This window comes from Solanum stenotomum, chromosome 1 (assembly GCF_019186545.1).
Source record: "Solanum stenotomum isolate F172 chromosome 1, ASM1918654v1, whole genome shotgun sequence".
In the NCBI taxonomy this organism is placed as follows: domain Eukaryota; kingdom Viridiplantae; phylum Streptophyta; class Magnoliopsida; order Solanales; family Solanaceae; genus Solanum; species Solanum stenotomum.
In genome coordinates, this window is record NC_064282.1 from 9,562,171 (window position 1) to 9,581,288 (window position 19,118).

General features: G+C 32.9%; 2 protein-coding genes across 5 annotated transcripts in view; both read left to right on the forward strand.

Annotated features, from left to right (window-relative positions):
* LOC125864848 (shaggy-related protein kinase NtK-1) overlaps positions 1–19,118 on the forward strand; it is a 122,029-nt gene that overhangs the window by 94,062 nt on the left and 8,849 nt on the right. The window lies entirely within an intron of this gene.
* On the forward strand, positions 1,610–10,517 carry LOC125864786 (putative RNA polymerase II subunit B1 CTD phosphatase RPAP2 homolog). Of its 4 annotated transcripts, none has more exons than XR_007446277.1 (8): positions 1,610–1,745; positions 4,232–4,843; positions 5,018–5,695; positions 5,793–5,983; positions 6,149–6,412; positions 7,232–7,390; positions 9,445–9,627; positions 10,164–10,517. XR_007446277.1 is itself a non-coding variant. In XM_049544868.1 (8 exons), the coding sequence occupies exons 3-8, from the start codon at positions 4,252–4,254 to the stop codon at positions 9,547–9,549; spliced, it is 1,989 nt and encodes a 662-aa protein (XP_049400825.1). In that variant the 5' UTR covers positions 1,639–1,745; positions 3,127–3,241; positions 4,232–4,251; the 3' UTR covers positions 9,550–9,739. The 4 variants fall into 4 exon arrangements, 2 of the variants coding, with proteins under 2 accessions (XP_049400815.1, XP_049400825.1); XR_007446276.1 differs by having other exon boundaries at positions 9,445–9,609; XM_049544868.1 differs by lacking the exon at positions 10,164–10,517 and adding an exon at positions 3,127–3,241 and having other exon boundaries at positions 1,639–1,745; positions 9,445–9,739.

Here is a 19,118-nt window from a genome sequence, read left to right on the forward strand (position 1 = left end):
AATTTAAAAAATCAAGTTTTTCCCACCTCAATTTTCCTATATATTTTGTGTAAAATATTTTTTTATATAAATTCTTAAAGCAAACATGATAACATCACAAAATATTCAAATTCCATTACTTCAAATTGATCTAAATTTTCCTTTGAACTTTTTAAAATGTCATTTTCCTTGATAAAATTTGTTGAAACTTTAATTTTCAAGATTATTTTTGAATTTTTTTCCATCTTTTATTTTTAATTTGTTTGTTGATATTTTTTTTTTCAAAATCAGATTTTATAGAATAAGTAGTGAATAAAGAAAGTAGTTAATTAATGAATGAAGTACTCTCCCAATAAAATTAATTACTTGTAGATTTCCTAGGTTAGTCAAAGTGAATACATTTTCAAGATTAATTAATTAATCTATCAAGGATATAATGGGCAAAAAATGGTAATTTATACATAAATTTTATAAAATGACATATATTGTGGTCCAGCTATTTTTAGAAAGGGGCGACATATAATATGGGACGGAGGGAGTAGAAAATATGATGTGTGCATTAGTTTTGTGTACTAGTAGTACCTTGTTTGGTACCCTCTATTGTGTATTGAGGAGTGTATTACAATACATGAAAATCCAGGATACTAATAATGCAAGGGGATTTAATGTATGTATTAACATGATTAAGACCCAATTGTCCCTCTAAATCTTTTTTTAACCTCTTTTCCATCATATTTGTGGAATGTATCTTTATAAATAAATTATACAATATTTGCTATTTTTTAATTCATCAATCCAAATAATACATAAGAAATGATCTTTGCATGTAATTAATTAATACTAACATAACTAATACAATTATTATTAATACACTCTATTTAATGTTATTCTTATATATCCTGTCAAACGATCTCATATTATTTATCTGTGTTCAAAAAAGTTAATGACATTATTAAAGTATGGACAAGTGCTCGAAAAAGCTCTAACCAATAACAATTAGTCCATGTTGGTATAGTTAATGACACTATTAAAGTATGTATAAGTGGTCGAAAAAGCTTGACCAATAGCAATTAGTTCATGTTTTGATATAGAAGCTCAAATATGGAGTAATTTTTTCATTAAGAAAAAGTGTAGAAATATTTTTATTTTGCTTTGTTCAAGTTGTGGAAAATAATTGAATAAATAAGAAAATAATATTTGATGATAACAAACATCAAGATTTTTTTTGTTAATTTAGTAAACATTCCATGTTAATTATTAAAATTCCTAAAGCGGTAATTAGTAAAATCACTAACAAAATGAATAGATGGTTATAAAAAAAAAGGACTAGAAGATGGTACCTATTTTGGAACTACAAATGTTTGTTGTTTTCTTTTTTATTTTTAACCCTAATTTTCTAATTAATTTATTTTAGAAATATTTTTATTCGTTTTTTTCTTATTGATTTTTAGCCCTAACTAATAATCAAAAGACCCCTTTAATTAATTAAATGTACTAACTAATTCCAAATTCCGCGTTTGTACTCTCGGGTTTACCCATTTTTATTGTGGGTTATATGGGTTGACCCGTTATCCATCGTTGTTGGGAATTTTGCCAACACTACTACTATTAATAAGAGTTGCCTTGCCATTTGCCCAATAATTCAAAGCCTACAGCCGCCATTTGTAGAGCTTACAGAGACCTGATTCCTTCCTTGTTGGGCGCTGTAGAGATTCAATTAAGTTGATGATTTAGGGTGAAATTACCAGTGCCTTTTTTCTTTTAAGGTACGAGAATCACTTGTAACTAATGATTGTTAACCTTAAAATCTTGATTGGAAAGAACCCTGTTCAAGTTTCTTTTTTCCTTTTCTTTTCGCTGTTATTGAGAATCTTGATAAAGAAGTAGGGTTGCGGAGGGAAGCTAATGGAACTTCACATAACTATATATGGACTTACTTTTTAGTATTAGGCACTCATGCTGATTTCTGCAGGCAACATGTTTGATAATATGCCGCTTGCAAATTCTTGGTTCAGTCATTTGTTCTTTGTTTTTGTGGAGATCACTGCCTTTACGTCATTATTCTTGGCTTTTCCCTTTATCATCACATTCTTGATTTTGTTGCAATGATATTGAACAAATCAAACATAATTGTTTTACTCCCAGCAAAACTCAGTATCAACGAGAATGATTGATTGCCTTAAAATTTTGATTGAAAGGAACCCTGTCCTTGTTTCTTTTATCCTTTCCTTTTCACTGTTATTCAGAATCTTGATAAAGAAGTAAGGTTTTTCCTTTCCTTTTCACTGCTATTCAGAATCTTGATAAAGAAGTAGGGTTTTTCCTTTCCTTATCACTGTTATTCATAATCTTGATAAAGAAGTAGGGTTGCGGAGTGAAGGCAATGGAACTTCACATAACTATATATGGACTTCGCTTTTTAGTAGTATTAGGTAGTCATGCTGATTTCTGCAGGTAACATGCTTGATAATATGCCGCTTGCAAATTCTTGGTTCAGTCATTTGTTATTTTTTTTTTGTGGAAATCAGTGCCATTACGTCATTATTCTTAGCTTTTCCCTTTATCATCACATTCTTGATTTTGTTGCAATGAGAATGAACAAAGCAAACATAAGTGTTTTACTCCTAGCAAAACTTAACATCAACGAATGATTGATAGCCTTAATCTTGATTGAAAGGAACCCTGTCCAAGATTCTTTAATCTTGATTGGAAGGAACCCGGTCCAAGTTTCTTTTTTCCTTACCTTTTCACTGTTATTCAGAATCTTGATAAAGAAGAAGGGTTGCGGAGTGCAGGCAATGGAACTTCGCATAACTATATATGGACTTCACTTTTTAGTTTTAGGTAGTCATGCACGTAACATGTTTGATAATATGCCGCTTGCAAATGCTTGGTTCATTCATTTGTTATTTGTGTTTGTATTAATTAGTACTATTTTGTGAAATCACTGCCTTCACGTCATTACTCTTCACTTTCCCCTTTATATTCACATTCTTGATTTTGTTGCAATGACGATGAATAAAGCAGACATAGGTGTTCTACTCCTAGCAAAACTTAATATCAACGAATGATTGATAGCCTTAAAATTTTGATTGAAAAGAACCCCGTCCAAGTTTCTTTTTTCCTTTTCTTTTCGCTGTTATTCAGAACCTTGATAAAGAAGTAGGGTTGCGGAGTGATCTAGCCTCCACTATACACTCACATAGACAAAAAAGCTCTCATGCTGCTTAGCGCGCCGCATACAAGCCAGAATAGATTGCGTGTCCAAGCTCTTCATGTTCTAGTTTCATTTTTGTCACTTCTTGAATTGATTGGTTTAAATTGCTAATTACTTTTATGACATGTCATTCCTTTTTTTCCTCTAGAGTTGGTGTTTCTAGTCAATGAAGTTGGTTTTTTCGTTCAATAATAGTATGGTACAGTGACTTTTTAAACTTGAAATGGGTGATGATTAAATATAACTCAACTTTATGGGTGGAGCTAAATATAATTTTAAAATATGATTATAAGAATATATTTGTTGAAAAAGTATAATGGAGAATAAATATAATTTATTATCGATAATAGAAGGGCAAATAATCCTTTTTCTGATAGTTGATGAATTGACCCTAAGGCAAGAGTGAGGTTTAGTTAATTTTATTAATCATTGTTAAGATGAATTTTCCTTTAGTCAACTCACTCTCCCCTTCAATTGCACATGTGAAGTTCCACGATTAGGGCAATGGAACTTCACATAACTATATATGGACTATACTTTTTAGTATTAGGTAGTTATGCTGATGTCTGCAGGTAACATGTTTGATCGTATGCCACTTGCAATTGCTTGGTTCCGTCATTTGTTATTTGTGTTTGGATTAATTAGTACTCCCTGTTTTGTGAATTATCAACCTTTACATCATTACACTTCACTTCTCCCTTTACCATCACATCTTGATTTTGTTGCAATGATCATGAACAGAGAAAACATAAGTGTTTTACTCCTAGCAAAACTTAATATCAAGAGACTTTGTGTAACTGTAATTGGGATGTGCTTGTGTATAACATTCTTACTGGATCTGCCACATAAATTGGGATGGAGGGAGTAACATTTATCGGTGTAAGATCTCATATGGTATAATAGATGTCTTTTGTATGCTTATGGTGTCCATGGTGAATAACATGCAGAATGAGTGAGATTTATTTTTGATATCTAATATCCATCTCATATCATGTATTTTATCAACTTATTGTAATAACTTTTATTTGTTATCAGTACTTCAGACGAGTTCTCTAATGGCAAAGGGAGAGGCCGTCGCTGTTAAAGATGCTGTCCACAAATTACAACTCTGTCTTCTTGAAGGCATCAAAGATGAAAACCAGCTCATTGCTGCTGGATCTCTGTTGTCTCGGAGTGATTATCAGGATGTAGTAACTGAACGATCAATAGCTAACATGTGTGGTTATCCTCTTTGCAGCAATTCTCTGCCTTCTGAAAGGTCTCGGAAAGGACATTACAGAATATCATTGAAGGAGCATAAAGTTTATGATCTTCATGAAACATACATGTACTGTTCAACAAATTGTGTTGTCAATAGCGGAGCATTTGCTGGTAGCTTGCAGGATGAGAGAAGTTCTACACTGAATCCAGCAAAGCTTAATCAAGTCCTGAATCTATTTAAGGGGTTGCATTTACATTCCCCAGAAGATGTGAAGGAAAATGGAGATCTAGGATCTTCTAAGTTGAAAATCCAGGAAAAAGCGGATGTAAAGGGGGGTGGTGAAGTTTCATTGGAAGAGTGGATGGGTCCATCTAATGCAATTGAAGGCTATGTTCCACAGAGAGATCGAAGTGTGAATCCAGCACTCTTGAAAAACATTAACAAAGGTACGAGAATTTCAATGATCTAAACAGGTATCTGTAGTTGATAGGGGAATGGTTCTCTAGCTTATGCTTGCTGGAGTCACTTCATTTGAAATTTTAGAATATATGAGACTTCTTATTCTAGCTAATCAAAATTTATGCCCTTGTTGATAATGACAAATACTAGTAATTTTGCAGGATTCAAGAATAAGCATGCCAGACTCCAAGATGAGAAAAACATGATACTTAATGAGTTTGATTTTTCCAGCACTATAATAACTCAAGATGAGTATAGTGTTTCAAAGTTTCCAGCTCCTGTAAATGCTGTCTCGAGTGAAAAGTTCAAAGAAGCCCAAGCGAAGACGAGGTACAAAGTTAGGGATGATGATGTTTCTATACTGGGAAAGCGAGTTGATGCCTTGCAGTTGTGTTCTGGAGAAGAAACAGAAAAATCGGATAAGAACACTAGATTTTTGAAGGTGGACAAATTTAATTCTGGTGAAGTGTCTTCTGGTCCTTCCCAACATGATGTCAAGAACAAAAGTGTCCTAATTATGTCGGATGACGGAAGGAAATATGCATCCCATGGTGAACATGAGAAACAATTGCTCAGATCTTCTTTAAAATCTTCAAATTCCAAGAAAATGTCTCGGTCAGTTACTTGGGCTGATGAAATTATCGATGGTGGCATTGGCAAGAAAACAGAGAGCTCATCCAAAATATCAGAATATGAGAACCAAGCTTATGGGGGATCAGCCTCTACTGACATGGAAGAGGATGATGATTCATATCGGTTTGAATCTGCAGAAGCCTGTGCAGCAGCACTAAGCCAAGCAGCAGAGGCTGTTGCCTCAGGTTCTAATGTCCCTGATGCTGGTATGACATTTTCATTGACCCTCCTTATTAGGAGATTTGTAAGTCATACACTCTTTGCATCTAATTGCTTTTGAGTTCTGTTGCATGTGATATTTAGTGTCCAAAGCCGGGATTGTAATATTGCCAACCTCACAAGAAGTGGATGAAGCAATACTTCAAGAGACTGAGATGCTTGATATAGAACCAGCTCCTTTAAAATGGCCAAGAAAACCAGGGATGCCAAATTATGATGTTTTTGAATCAGAGGACTGTTGGTATGATGATCCACCCGAGGGGTTTAATATGACTGTAAGTTGCTCATCAAACCTTTTACACTCTTGGAACTTGCTACCACTGTTTAATATTCTTGTTCTCTCTGCATATCCCCCCTCCCCCCCCCCCCNCACACACACACCCTTCCTTTTTTCCTTTCTTAACCTTTTTTTTGGTGTGTGTGTGTCTGATTTTCTTCAGCTGTCACCTTTCGCAACAATGTTTAATTCCCTCTTCACGTGGATATCATCATCGTCCTTGGCATTTATATATGGGCATGATGAAAACAATAATGAGGAGTATTTGTCTATCAATGGAAGAGAATATCCTCACAAAATTGTGTTGTCTGATGGCCGGTCAACTGAGATCAAGCAGACTCTAGCTGGCTGTCTTGCTCGAGCATTGCCGGGATTGGTTGCTGACCTTAGGCTGCCAGTACCAATATCAACTTTAGAGCAAGGAATGGTATGATTACATTTTAAGATATTACCTTCCCCTTCCCAAAGCTTTTTTAGCACAACTGTGGAAGTTGTCAAGTCAATGACTTCTGCATGCTGTCAAGAGACATTAAGTGGTTGCCTTTTTTTGTGCAGTAAGAATCAATTTTAATTTCTTTTGTTTTGATTTTGTATTTGGAAGCAATTTTAATCTCATGGTTTTGTTTTGGTTTAGGATTTAATTTCCCAGTAGGAGATAACTTTTAATATGCTATTAAATGTTGTCAGTACTGTGCATTGCATGAAGTTGCAGAATACAAGAGGCTTGTAAAGGATTGTCTAGACTACCTGAAAGTCCAAATTTATGGTTCTCTTTTTTCACTCAGCCTCAAACAATCGACATTTTGTGATGGGGGTTGGGGTCCTTGGGGAGGAAGTCAGTACAAGTACCACCTATAATTATGATGGAATGATTCTGCCAAGCACTGTGTAGTTGGCTGGGGGAGTGATGGGATGGCATTTTGTTTTCTAAGACTCTTGAAGTTGCTCACGGTTTGCTACCATATGTAGTTCAATTTCATGGTTTTTACTTAATTCTTAAGTTGAGAAGAAATAAGCTTGTTTAGCGCCATTATACTTACAAATGAGGTTTGTGTGCATTTTCAAAAGCTAGAGGAGGTTCTTTGATGTGCTTAGAACCATCTACTGAGATTTCCATTGGTGTGTTGGCTGTGATGGTGTAGTTAGGTAGATGAGGGTGTTTGTGGTTTAAGGATATCATTGCATGTCATGACTAATCAGTAATCATCATCTGTGAGGATGACTCTTCTTCGTTTGACCTGTGCAGGTTCTCCTCTTAAATACAATGTCTTTTGTGGATCCACTCCCTGCATTCCGAATGAAGCAGTGGCAACTTATTGTACTTCTGTTTCTTGATGCTGTTTCTGTATGTAGGATACCCACACTGGCTCCATATATGACAGGGAGAAGGACTTCGCTTCCAAAGGTAGAATTTTGGGATCATAAGCTTCTATGTTCTCATGCAATTTTCTTTCCTTTATCTCACTCTTAACATTTGTTCTCAGGAATCCCTTCCATCCCCTCCCCAGGTCTAGTTAGTTCTTTTAAATCTTCACTAGATTTGCCACCTTCCAGAATTATATTGGACATAGATGCCTATATTTTGATGGTAGCAGTTTTCACTAACTCGAGCTTGAATATTTTGGTAAATGCAATTTATTTGGGCACTAAAGCCTTTATATGTGATAGACATTACTTTTTCAGTTCTTTTTTCATGTTACTTAGAAAGGACCAACTGTTCTTTAGATGTTGACTATATTGTTTCCAAAAGAAAAGAATTGAAACATGTTCTTTAGAGTGTGATTATGGCCTAACTGTTCTTTGGAGTTTTTGTTGTCCCATCTTCTAGAGAACTACAGTTCCAAAACATATTCCAATCATTTCCCCTGTTGCTTCTTCTAGGAATGCGATCATCTTTGTTTTTAAGCCTCGGGGCTTTGGTCTAGTGATAAGAGTACAACGCGAGATGTGTGAGTTTCAACCTTGTAGTTTGATATTTAAGTGGAGAGGGTTAGATGGGCGGGCTCAGTTTCCGCCAAGTTTCAAACCATGTGCTATTGAACCTTGGGGATTTTGATGAAGTCTTCTTTTTTTGAAAAATTGTTTCTTCCTTGTTTTATTTATTACTCTCAAGTTTGCAAGGCAACAGGGAAACTCAACCACCTTCTTTCTTGTTTCTTCGGTATGCAATTTACTCCTCCTCTTAAATGAAACCATTATGATGGGTGATGGGATGTACTATTGAAATTCAAAGAAGATGCAGGACTATGTCGTCCTCGTATGGAAGAGAAACCAAAAGACCAAGGAAGAGATTTGATGCAAAAATGTGGAGCTTGGGTTGGATGAACTTCTAAATTCCATTGCATGTGTTTATAGTCAAATATAACCCGATTACTTCTACTGGAAGAAAATGAAATGATTATGTATTTTAAGTGAAAGGCATATAATAACAGCAGTTTCAAAATGGCCACCTGTAGGTAGGGAAAAGAAAAGCTTATTACATGGTAGACTTGCCGTTTTGTACCCTCCTGCTTGCCAGAAAACATTTCTAAGAATACGCTAATATGTATTCCTTCCTTCGGGTAGTGAACAAAGTTGTTTGATGAGTTTACATTGAAGTTGTATTGTTGTCAACGATAAAATAGAAAGTTGTGGTGTTGTCTTGTGGCTGGCTTTTACTGAGAAGTTTATTGTATTATAGTTGTTCTAGCTTAGCTGCTCTTGTTCATCAAGCTGAAAACTGAAAGATTAGGGAGGTGCGCTAATAACCTCCAACAATAAATGTCTCTTTTTCCATTTTGCAAGTGACTTGTGGATTGATACACTTGTTCTGCTTATAGTTGAACTTGGTTTTGTGGCATTTTCATGAGGCATATGGCACCTCCTGAGGTTCAGTTGAATGCTATAAGCTTAACAGAGCAAGCTGTCCAAAACTCCACTTGATATCATTTACCAACCTTTCACAGATTCGCTAACAAGCATGCAGTAGTAGTAATTATGCGTGAGCAAACATGGTTCAGAATGTTTTTGTTGAAAATCAAGAGAACCTGATTTCATTTGCTACCCTTCCACAGATTAACTAGAATGCAGGATAATAGTTATACTCGAGCATACATGGTTGACAAAAGTTTTTATGTGAAAATCGAGTGAATTAACAGTATTATGTGTCTAGATTCATAGAAGTAAAGTAAGAGAAGATTAGTGAATATTTCAAAATATTCCCTTTGATACTGCAGGATATATTTTTACATAGTAGTGGATGGAGTGTTTGCCTACATCGTTAGGATTGAAGATATGACTATTTATCATATCGGGACGTAACCTAAAATTCATCTATAATGGGGCTTTTCTAGTATATTATTGCACTGACGTATTTTCTTTTTATTTTTTCCTAGTTTTCCAGCATAAGACATTAATAGTTTCTTGACTCAAAGAGGCCAGGTGGACTGAGATCTCCTTTTGTTCCCTTTGGCTAAACAGGTGCTTGATGGTGCTCAGATAAGCACAGCGGAATATGAGATCATGAAAGATCTAATCATTCCACTAGGTCGAGTGCCTCAGTTCTCAATGCAAAGTGGAGGCTAGTTTGACATGAAATAGCTGTTGTGGACCCTCTCCTATAAACCTTCATGGTAGATAGAGGAGGTGAAAATAGACTTGAAAGTGTGTACATACCGCCAAATTATATATGTTTGTTGCAACTTCTCTTCATATCTGCTTATGTTATAGAAATGCTATGTTGTCAAGACACTGATGATTGGTGAAAAGTGTAAAGCAAGTATTTATTCCATTTCCCTCTGCCTTTTTTAAAAAAAAAATTATGACAGCTATCATTCGTGTAGAGTAAATTAGTTCTTTTTAACCATGGCATTTTACTTTTTAACTTGTGATTTGTAGTATTCTATGAAGTCTTTATATGCACAAATTTTATTACTCTAAATTAAGAAATTGATGTCCGAATTTGTATTGGAAATTCTAAATGCTTAAGTAGTCATCATAGAACTAGGTCATTGGTTTAAGATATAGTAGCAAATATGTTTGCTTTGATTGGAAGTGTGGCTACTAGTTTGACTGTTGTCATATTATTGTATTGTCGTTAAAATAACTGATCAGAGTACAACCCCCTCTGCTTATTGCATGACTAGTTCAATTATTAGCTGCAAAATTTACAAGCTTTAATGAGTTTTTCTGTGTAACAGGAACTGCACAGAGCTGTTGCTTAATGCAATTTACAGCAAGTTCTCTAATCCTGGTAGGAGTTGATTTTGCCACCTTCCCACCAGCAAGATATCTTCATCCTATCATTATATCCTCTTGTTGGAACATTGTTTAGTTTGGCAAGGTCTGATATCTCATGTTTACTGCTGTGATCTCTCTTATCTTAGGGACCAGTGATATGGAAACTGTGATTCCACTTTTTTTAGTGTGAAAATTTGGTCAATCATTCTTACCTACTTTGTGCAGTCATGTAAAAATTCTTAATATGTTTTGTGATTTGTGAATATATAACTATAAAAAGAAACTACCATTTTTCTGTGGGTTTTAAATCCAAAAACTGTTTATGGCTCCAAATATTCTCTGATCTCTTTGGAGCGTTAAGGCATGAACTGTACCATTCTGAAAATTTGTGCCTCCTGAGACTTTCCTTTTGCACTCTTGATCAACCACTGTAAGTGTTGCTTCCATGTGTCCCCAACATGTTAGCATCTTTGAGTCCACACTTGCTTTGTAAATTTTTACCCTGGACAAACAGGTGATCTGTGGTCTCCTGCTCACTCTGTGACAGAGTACACATTGCCAAACATGAGGTATTTCTATGGCTATGGAGAATTAGACAGTATCCATGCTAATTTTGTTAAAGGGATTGGTGCTTTTTAGAATGACAACTCTTATAGTACTCATCCAAGATGATTGATTTTCTTTCTTAACCTTCAGAATGTTTTTCCATTGATGCCTTGAGTAGTTTAAGTTGATTTGATCTGCTTTTAAGTTAATCCAAATACATTCTGAATCCTTTAAAATAAGCAAAATGTTAGGAAAGGAGAGGGTGAAAAGTAAAGGGAAATGGTTTTACTGATAGGAGATATAGGATTTGTTCAGTGTGAAGGAAAATAAGTGAGCTTCTTATTAATTCGAGAGCTAAAAGCTCTTGATGTGGGGAGTCAGTCCAGTTTGTGCCTATCTAGTGTTTCGTAGATAAGCAAAAAATATTATCCTAAAAACATTTATATATGGGAGGAGGGGGTGGAGGTTAAGATGAGGTGTGTTGGAGGGTATTACTAGTGGAAATTGTTCTTCTTATGATTATATTCCTTATTATTTTTAAAAAAAAACATTTTTCAAAATATGTGATCAATTGATGAGCATAGATAAATTGGAAAAAAAAAATGTTTTTCCTGCATATCGAACACATTTTTATCAACAAAATATTTGTTTGCACTTGTTCACTTTAGAGTTTGACAGTATTTTCAATCAAATAGATTGTAAATTTATAAGATATCTCATCATCTTATATCACGAACCAAAGTAGGCTGAATTGGTTAATGGCATGACAAAGTGGACCAGTTGACATATCTATAATTGTTGATTCATTTTAATAATGTACAGATTTTGACTGTGTAATCATTTCTTGAACGTGGATAATTCAGACAAGCCAGCTAAGCACTGTTTTGATTAGAATAGAAATATATATATATATTAATAATAATGAAATTATTTAGACAAGTTAGCTGTTTTTAATACATGGAGATTGGAGAACAATTTGTTTCTAATTGTTCTAAGTCCACATTATGATCCATCTGTCACATTCTTACTGTTTCTCTGTGTAATCATAAATCGACCCTTTATTTATGTACTCTTTTTATTGTAATTTGATTTTGTGCAGAATTTAAAAAATACAAAGAGATTTTGCAAAATTTATCTTTTTAGGATTGATCAAAATATATTCGCATTCTAAGTAAATAATGTTAGTAATCTCTGCCTCAAGTTATGTGATATTTTTTGAAAAAACAGACAAACAAGACTTCTCAATAAAATATGAACCATCATTAATTCTAGAGAAAAGGGTCAAAAATGTCCTAGTAAAATGAATAAAAATGTCATCCGTTTATGATTTAGTTCAAAAATATCTTGGCAAAAATTTGTTATTTTATGGGTAAAAAATGCTCATTTTTCAAATTTTATTTTCTTTTTAATACATTTTTTTTCTAATAATACTTTATAAAATTAGCAAAGGTTTATCCTATTTCAATTCATAAATAAAATAAAAAAATTATTCTTATTTTCTTCTTATTATTTTTTATCATTACATACATAAAAATTATGATGGATTTACTATTATCTTATATATATAACATATATTATCCGCCGAAAGGGTACATGGAGTTGTTCTATTTTAATTGATAAAATGAGATTAAGAAGAAAAAAACTATTTCCTATATTTTTATTTGTTAAAGTGATTTTAAAAGAAAGAAAATTAGAATAGTTTTTTAATAATATTTTAATTAGGAAGAAGATGTGTTTAAAAAGAAAAAAATAATATATTTATTCGGATAGGATATTTTTAACCCATTTAGTAACTATAAGAGCATTTTTGGACCAAAGTATTAACTGTAAGGATATTTTTGAACTAAAATATTGACGATAAGAATATTTTTTAGCTAAACTATAAACGGATGATATTTTTATTTATTTCACGTGGTTTAAGGGCATTTTGACCCTTTTCTCTTAATTCTTTTTCAGTCAAAATCTTGTAAAATTAACAGTATGAAAAAACACTTGACGTCATTAGACACACAAGGTGATGTCATTATTCAATTTTATTTATATTTATATAGTTTCAATAAGAAAAGATATTTAAGCAACATTTGCATGTATGTATTGTATAAATTACGTGTGAATTTCGTCTACCTTTTACATAAAACGATTTTGAACATTAATTATTTTTTTTAAAAAAAATCGAATGAGAAAAATAGAATATATACTTTGGTGAGTGGTTTGGAGTGTGTTCGGTGAGGAGGAAAATATTTTTTATTTATTACTCCTCTGTCCATAATTACTTGTTCACTTTTGAATTGACACATTTATTAAGAAAATAATTATTGATATAGTGAGTTTATCATTTTATCCCTATTAATTATGAAGTAGATGAATTTAAAATTTAAGATTTTCAAAAAGTTTTACTTTTTTTCAAAGTAATTAATTGAGGGTATAATAGGTAAATAAATTTGTCCTTTTTTGATTTGTTAAAATGAACAAGTAATTAGGAACAACTAAAAAAGGAAAAATGGACAAATAATTAGGGATCGAGAGAGTAATGTTTAGTTGGTCAAATTTTTGGAAAAATAATTTTTTACCGAACAACAAATCCTTTGTCTTCGGTGCCGCTGAGATGTGTAGTTGTGTATATATACGCGTTCATTAATTTTTCATAAATGAAGTTGTTATTTAAATGAGTAGTTAGGTAGTCTTCTTAAATTTAGTGTGTACGACCAAACTAACACCTTAAAAATTCATTTAAGTTAAAATTACTGAAATACACCTTTTATATTTTTCTTATTTTTAATATTTCTTTTTATTTTTAAATTTTTTTAAAATTCTTTATTTCTCTTCTAATTCTAAATTATTTTATAATGTATTCGAGCTAGTTTTTATGTATCCGATTTATTTTATAATGTATCCGAGCTAGTTTTTAATGTATCTGAGTTACATATTATGTATCCAGTTTATCTTTTTCAGGAATTAATGTAATTACAAACTAAATAGGGATAGATTGTAATTTCATATTAAAACTATGTGATTCCTAAAATTTATACTTAAGTTAATAGTAGTACTTTCTGTTTTAGTATTAAAAAAAATCACACTATCCTTTGATATTAAATAATTAAAATAAAATAGTAATCAAATTTAAAGTTTTAAAGTATTATTAATAAAATTAATTTAATACAGTAAAATTTTAATTTTTAGTTTAGAGATAGATGACATTGGGAAATGAATGAAGCCTATTTTCTCACCAATTACTAAAAGGTCAACAAAGTGATTAAAAGTGGCGACTTTCCCCAAAGTTTTACTTAATTCAATGAGCACATCACAATAAATGAGAATAATAAGTTAATGACAGTGATATAGTAATTAAGTTAACCAAAGTATAATTCCGTATAAAATCGTTGGAACCAACAGTAACATAAGAGTGAAAATCATTAGTGGAGTGTGAGGATAGTAAGAGGGTACACATATCTTTATTCGTATCTTGAGAGATATGAAGATTATTTCATAAGACTTTTGATTAGAAAAATAACATATTAAAATAGAAAGAAAAAAAACAAAGTCACAAATTCATGACCAAATATTATGATTTTTCAAAAAAATTATAACTAAATAGTGTGATTAAAGTACAAGAAATAGTATAAAATATGTGGATTTGTTCGTAAACTGAATGTACTCCATTAGAAGCAAAGAAACAGAATAGAAAAGTGTCTACATTGATTCTCATTATTGTGTTTATCAATTACAGGATTGATGGAGCTACGTATATAGATACAACTCTCATCTAGAATCTTCTATTCACTAACTAACTATCTGATAATTAGTTAAAACTAACTAATCTGTAAATGACTACAATGCCCTTCTTATTCTCTAATAGACTTTTAACAACTTTAACTAACTTCTAATTTGAGACACCTCATCTTCATACTTCAACACTCCCCTTCAAGTTGGGGGTGGGGGCAAAAATGTTCAATACTTCAAGCTTGGATAAAAGATGATTGTGTTGTAACTTGGACATTCCCTTGGTCAAGACATCAGCATGTTGTTCCTTAGTATGAAGTATGAATATAATCCATATTGATCAACCCTTGTTGCAATTTCTCTCTTATGAAGTGACAATCAATCTCAATGTGCTTTGTTCTTTCATGATAGACTGAATTTGCTACTATTTGAATAACAATTGTACTATCTTTGTATATTTGAGCTGGAAGCTGAACTTTAACGCCTACTTCTTTCATTAAGCGAAGTAACCATACTAGTTCTGAAATAGTTGCAACCATGCTTTGAATCTTTCAACCTCACCAGGCTGAATTTGTATTTCACCTTGTATATCCACCTACAACCAATAGGTTTCTTGCTTGGTGGTAAATCAGAAATCACCCAAGTATTATTGCTTTCCAAAGCCTGTATCTCAGTCTGCATGACATCTACCCACCTATGATTCTTGACAGCCTCAGAAAAAGTGGTAGGTTCTTTGAGAGTATAAATGGCAGCAATATAACACCGATAAGCAGGTGATAAGTAGTCAATACTCATGTGTTGCTCTAAGGGGTACTTCACATCCTTGGTAGCAATCATAGAAACAAAATATTTCTACCAAGATGGAGGCTTTTTAGTCATAGCAGATCTTCTAGGAGTTGTGACTATAGTATCTGGAAATGAAGCAACAACAGAAGTAGATTCTTCTAAGAAGTCCTCTTCTGCTTCTACATCTGCAACATCCTGCTCATTGGAAGTAGTATTCTTCACAATAGATGCCTCTGCAGAATCAACTGAGGTTTTGGAGATTAGAGAGTCTCGATGATGTAGTAACATATTTGGAATAGTCAAGGGATCCATAAATGTAGGAAGATGAATTGAGTCTTCCATTGTTGAGAAATGAAATATATCTTCTCTGAAGAGCACATCTCTGCTAGTGAAAAAAGAACCACTGGTCAAATCCAATAATAGATACCCTTTTTGTATATCTGAGTACCCCACGTGAACTGCTAATCTTGACCTTGGCATCATCTTGTCATGTTCAGTCAGTCAGGATCTTAGCGAAGCATAAACAACCTATTATCCTTAGATGAGCTAACTCTGGTAATCTCTCATATAGTCTCTTATAAGGTGTTTGAAAACTGATTGCACTACTAGGTAACCTATTTATTATGTAAGCTGCAACTAACACACAATATCCCCAATACTTCAAAGGCAATTTTGCTTGAAACCTTAGGGCCCTGGTCACTTCAAGTAAGTGTCTATGTTTCATCTCAGCTACCCTATTTTCCTGAGGAGTGTAAGGACAAGCCTTTGGTGTATAATCCCCATTTCCTTAAACATATGATTACACACTGAGTTAACAAACTTTGTGCCATTATAAGTTCTGAACACCTTTACAACCTTATTAAACTGAGTTTCAACATATTGTAAGAAAATTTGCAATGCCACACACACATCAGACTTGAGTTTAAGTAAAAATAACCAAGACATTCTTGAAAAATCATCCATTATTGTGAGAAAGTACTTGTTGCCATCAATAGTTGGAGTATTATAAGGACCTCACATATCAACATAAATCAAATCAAAACATGAACTACTTCTGATACTGCTAGTAGGAAAACTACTTCTTGCGTGTTTGGCATGTGGACACACTAGACACTTAGAGAGTTTACACATGCTTTGCTTACTTATAGAGAAAATCCTAGATAGTACTGCAGGAGAGACATGCCCCAATCTATTATGCCATATCTCTATATCTGATTTCTAAACAGTTGTATGCACTTGTGCAACTGAGAATGCAGACTCCCTTGTGTTGACAGTTCCTTTGGTTAATTGTCTCAATAGTAGGTAGAAACCTTCTTCTTCTTTATCAACTTCTTTCACTTTCCCATTGTAAAGCTCCTAGAATACACAAAAATGTGACTGAGCAACCTAGTTCCTTTGTGATTTTATTGACAGACATCAGATTATACTTAAAGGTAGGAATGTGAATCATATATGTAAGAACACTTCTAGTTGATAAGGCACAAGAACCAATATGAGTTACATGTATGACCTCACCATTTGGAAGATATACAAGCTTAGGTGTTTTAAGTTTTGTCACAAACTTATCTGTCAATATATCGAGGCTAGACACTATATGATTAGTTGCTCCAGTATCTATAATCCGTACATCACTATTTTCAGAGACAAAAATACATTACCTACTGAATGTGCATTATTTGAATCTGTAGTACCTTCTGGCCTTTTCTCAAACATATGAAGAATATGATCATATTGATCTTTAGTGAAAGTACACCCTGAAGTAGTTGTTGAACATCATTTTTAGCCTGATTCACCAATCTATTGTCATTGTTATCAGTATGAGTAGAAGTAGTAGATGCAGTAGATGTTGTACTTTTGTGTTGATCAACCTTGTTGCCCAATACTGCATATGAACATTTGTGTTCATACCATAAGTGAAATTAGCCTGAGCTGATGGAGTAGCGCCAGTGTGATTGTATTCAGGTGTAGCACCTTATACCTTCCTCTTAGACTTAATGTCTGGGGGATACCCTACCACCTTATAACAAAACTCTTTGCTATGACCCTTACACTTACAAAAGTCACATACTAGAAGAGTATTTCTCTTGAACTTTTGATTCATTCGAGAACTACTACCAACACTTATTCCTGAACTACTACCCATTCTCTTTGATCCTATTCTCCAATCGACTTCAACAGTAATCACTGTGAAGATGGAGCTCTGATACCATGTTCGTAAAGTGAATGTACTCAATTAGAAGCAAAGAAGAAGAACATAAAAGTGTCTACATTCATTCTCATTATTGTGTTAATCAATTACATGTATGATGGAGCTATATATATAGATACAACTCTCATCTAGAATCTTCTATTCACTAACTAACTATCTGATGATTAGTTATATGACTACAATGCCCTTCTTATTCTCTAACAGACTTTTAACAACTTTAACTAACTTCTAATTTGAGACACCGTATCTTCATACTTCAACAAGATCCGTGTGGTAAATTTTGTGATGCAGTTTTTGAGTTGAATTGAAAATTTTCATGGCAGAACACTAATTTATAAATATTTTTTTTAAAAAAAAATTGTTTTATGAAACCAACCAGTCCTAAATATTATTAGTGTTATGGTAAAATGACAAAAACACACTTGAAGAATATAGAAAACAAATCAAATCTAAAATTGTGACGTGTAATGAGGATAAATGAGTGTACCATGTTAACAAAATATGTTTTTTCAGTTCCAGTTGTTCATCGAAAAAAAAGGTTCCAGCTTTTCGTTTCAATCACTTTTAAATCCCTATTATTAATTTTCGAACATGATATCATGTAAATCATATTGCAAAAAAAAGAACAGAAGAAGTTTTAGACCATTAAAAAGAAAAAAAAGATCAAATAAGAATTAAGTTAAGCTTAACTAAAAAAGACTATAAATTATTTCATGATCGAAAATGTATATAACTTAACTGTGTATGATATAAATCTTTCTTTTTTTTAGGAATGCTTCTCCCAAATGAAATCCTAATAAAAATAAAAAATTTATGTGGGATTTAAATTATTGAATTGTGTAACCATCTCATCTAAAAGATTAATATGTTAGAGAGAGCACACTTTTATTATTAATAGTATTGTCAACACGCTCCTTTCACATGCGAGCCTGATTCTTTTTCATGGGTCAAGCATGTGAAAATTCTTTTTTTAATATGAGATAATCAAACATTTCAATATATTGGGAATTGGCATGAATGCCACCTGTAACAATGTTGTGGCAGCAAAACCCAGGTGGAGAGATACTAAGAATAGGGGCAATTTGAAATCACGAAACTGCCCTCCATAAATTGAAATTTGACAAAAAAACACATACATTGTTGATACCAATTGGGAAGTGACTCTTCTAATATAGTAGAAAGAGACACAAAGGGGAATTTAGACAACCCATAAGCTAGATGAGCCAACTAAGAGAGGTACTAGCTGAGATAAACCCAAAAAAAATATCACAATGAAGAAAAATCAATGATAACAACAATTGGAATCAAGGAAAATTAGTTTAACATTGAAATCGATTTAAAACATTAAGCATCCGGCCATGCCGGTAAAGGAATCAAATCAGGAAAATACTGCACTAAGAAGTTAAATGATAAGATAATGACAGAGACAACAAGGAGAACTTAGTGAGAGCACACTCAAACAACAACATATAAATAGTAACTAAGAAATTTAACAAGATTAGAAGTATATCAACAAGATGCTAACACATGAACCCCAACACACCATTTAAAACAAAGAAGGCAGATCAAGAGTAAGTCACATGCCTCATTTTTATTATAACAGTGTGAACATCACAATTAGGTTCATGATAAATCAACAACAACATGAACGAAG

What these genes read in the sequence shown, in the direction of transcription:
- LOC125864786 (XM_049544858.1), top strand. Translation starts at nt 4,252, where the DNA reads ATGGCAAAGGGAGAGGCCGTCGCTGTTAAAGATGCTGTCCACAAATTA. An exon ending in CTTGAAAAACATTAACAAAG is followed by an intron (nt 4,844 to 5,017) that starts GTACGAGAATTT and finishes GTAATTTTGCAG; the next exon opens with GATTCAAGAATAAGCATGCC. An exon ending in GAAGGACTTCGCTTCCAAAG is followed by an intron (nt 7,391 to 9,444) that starts GTAGAATTTTGG and finishes TTGGCTAAACAG; the next exon opens with GTGCTTGATGGTGCTCAGAT.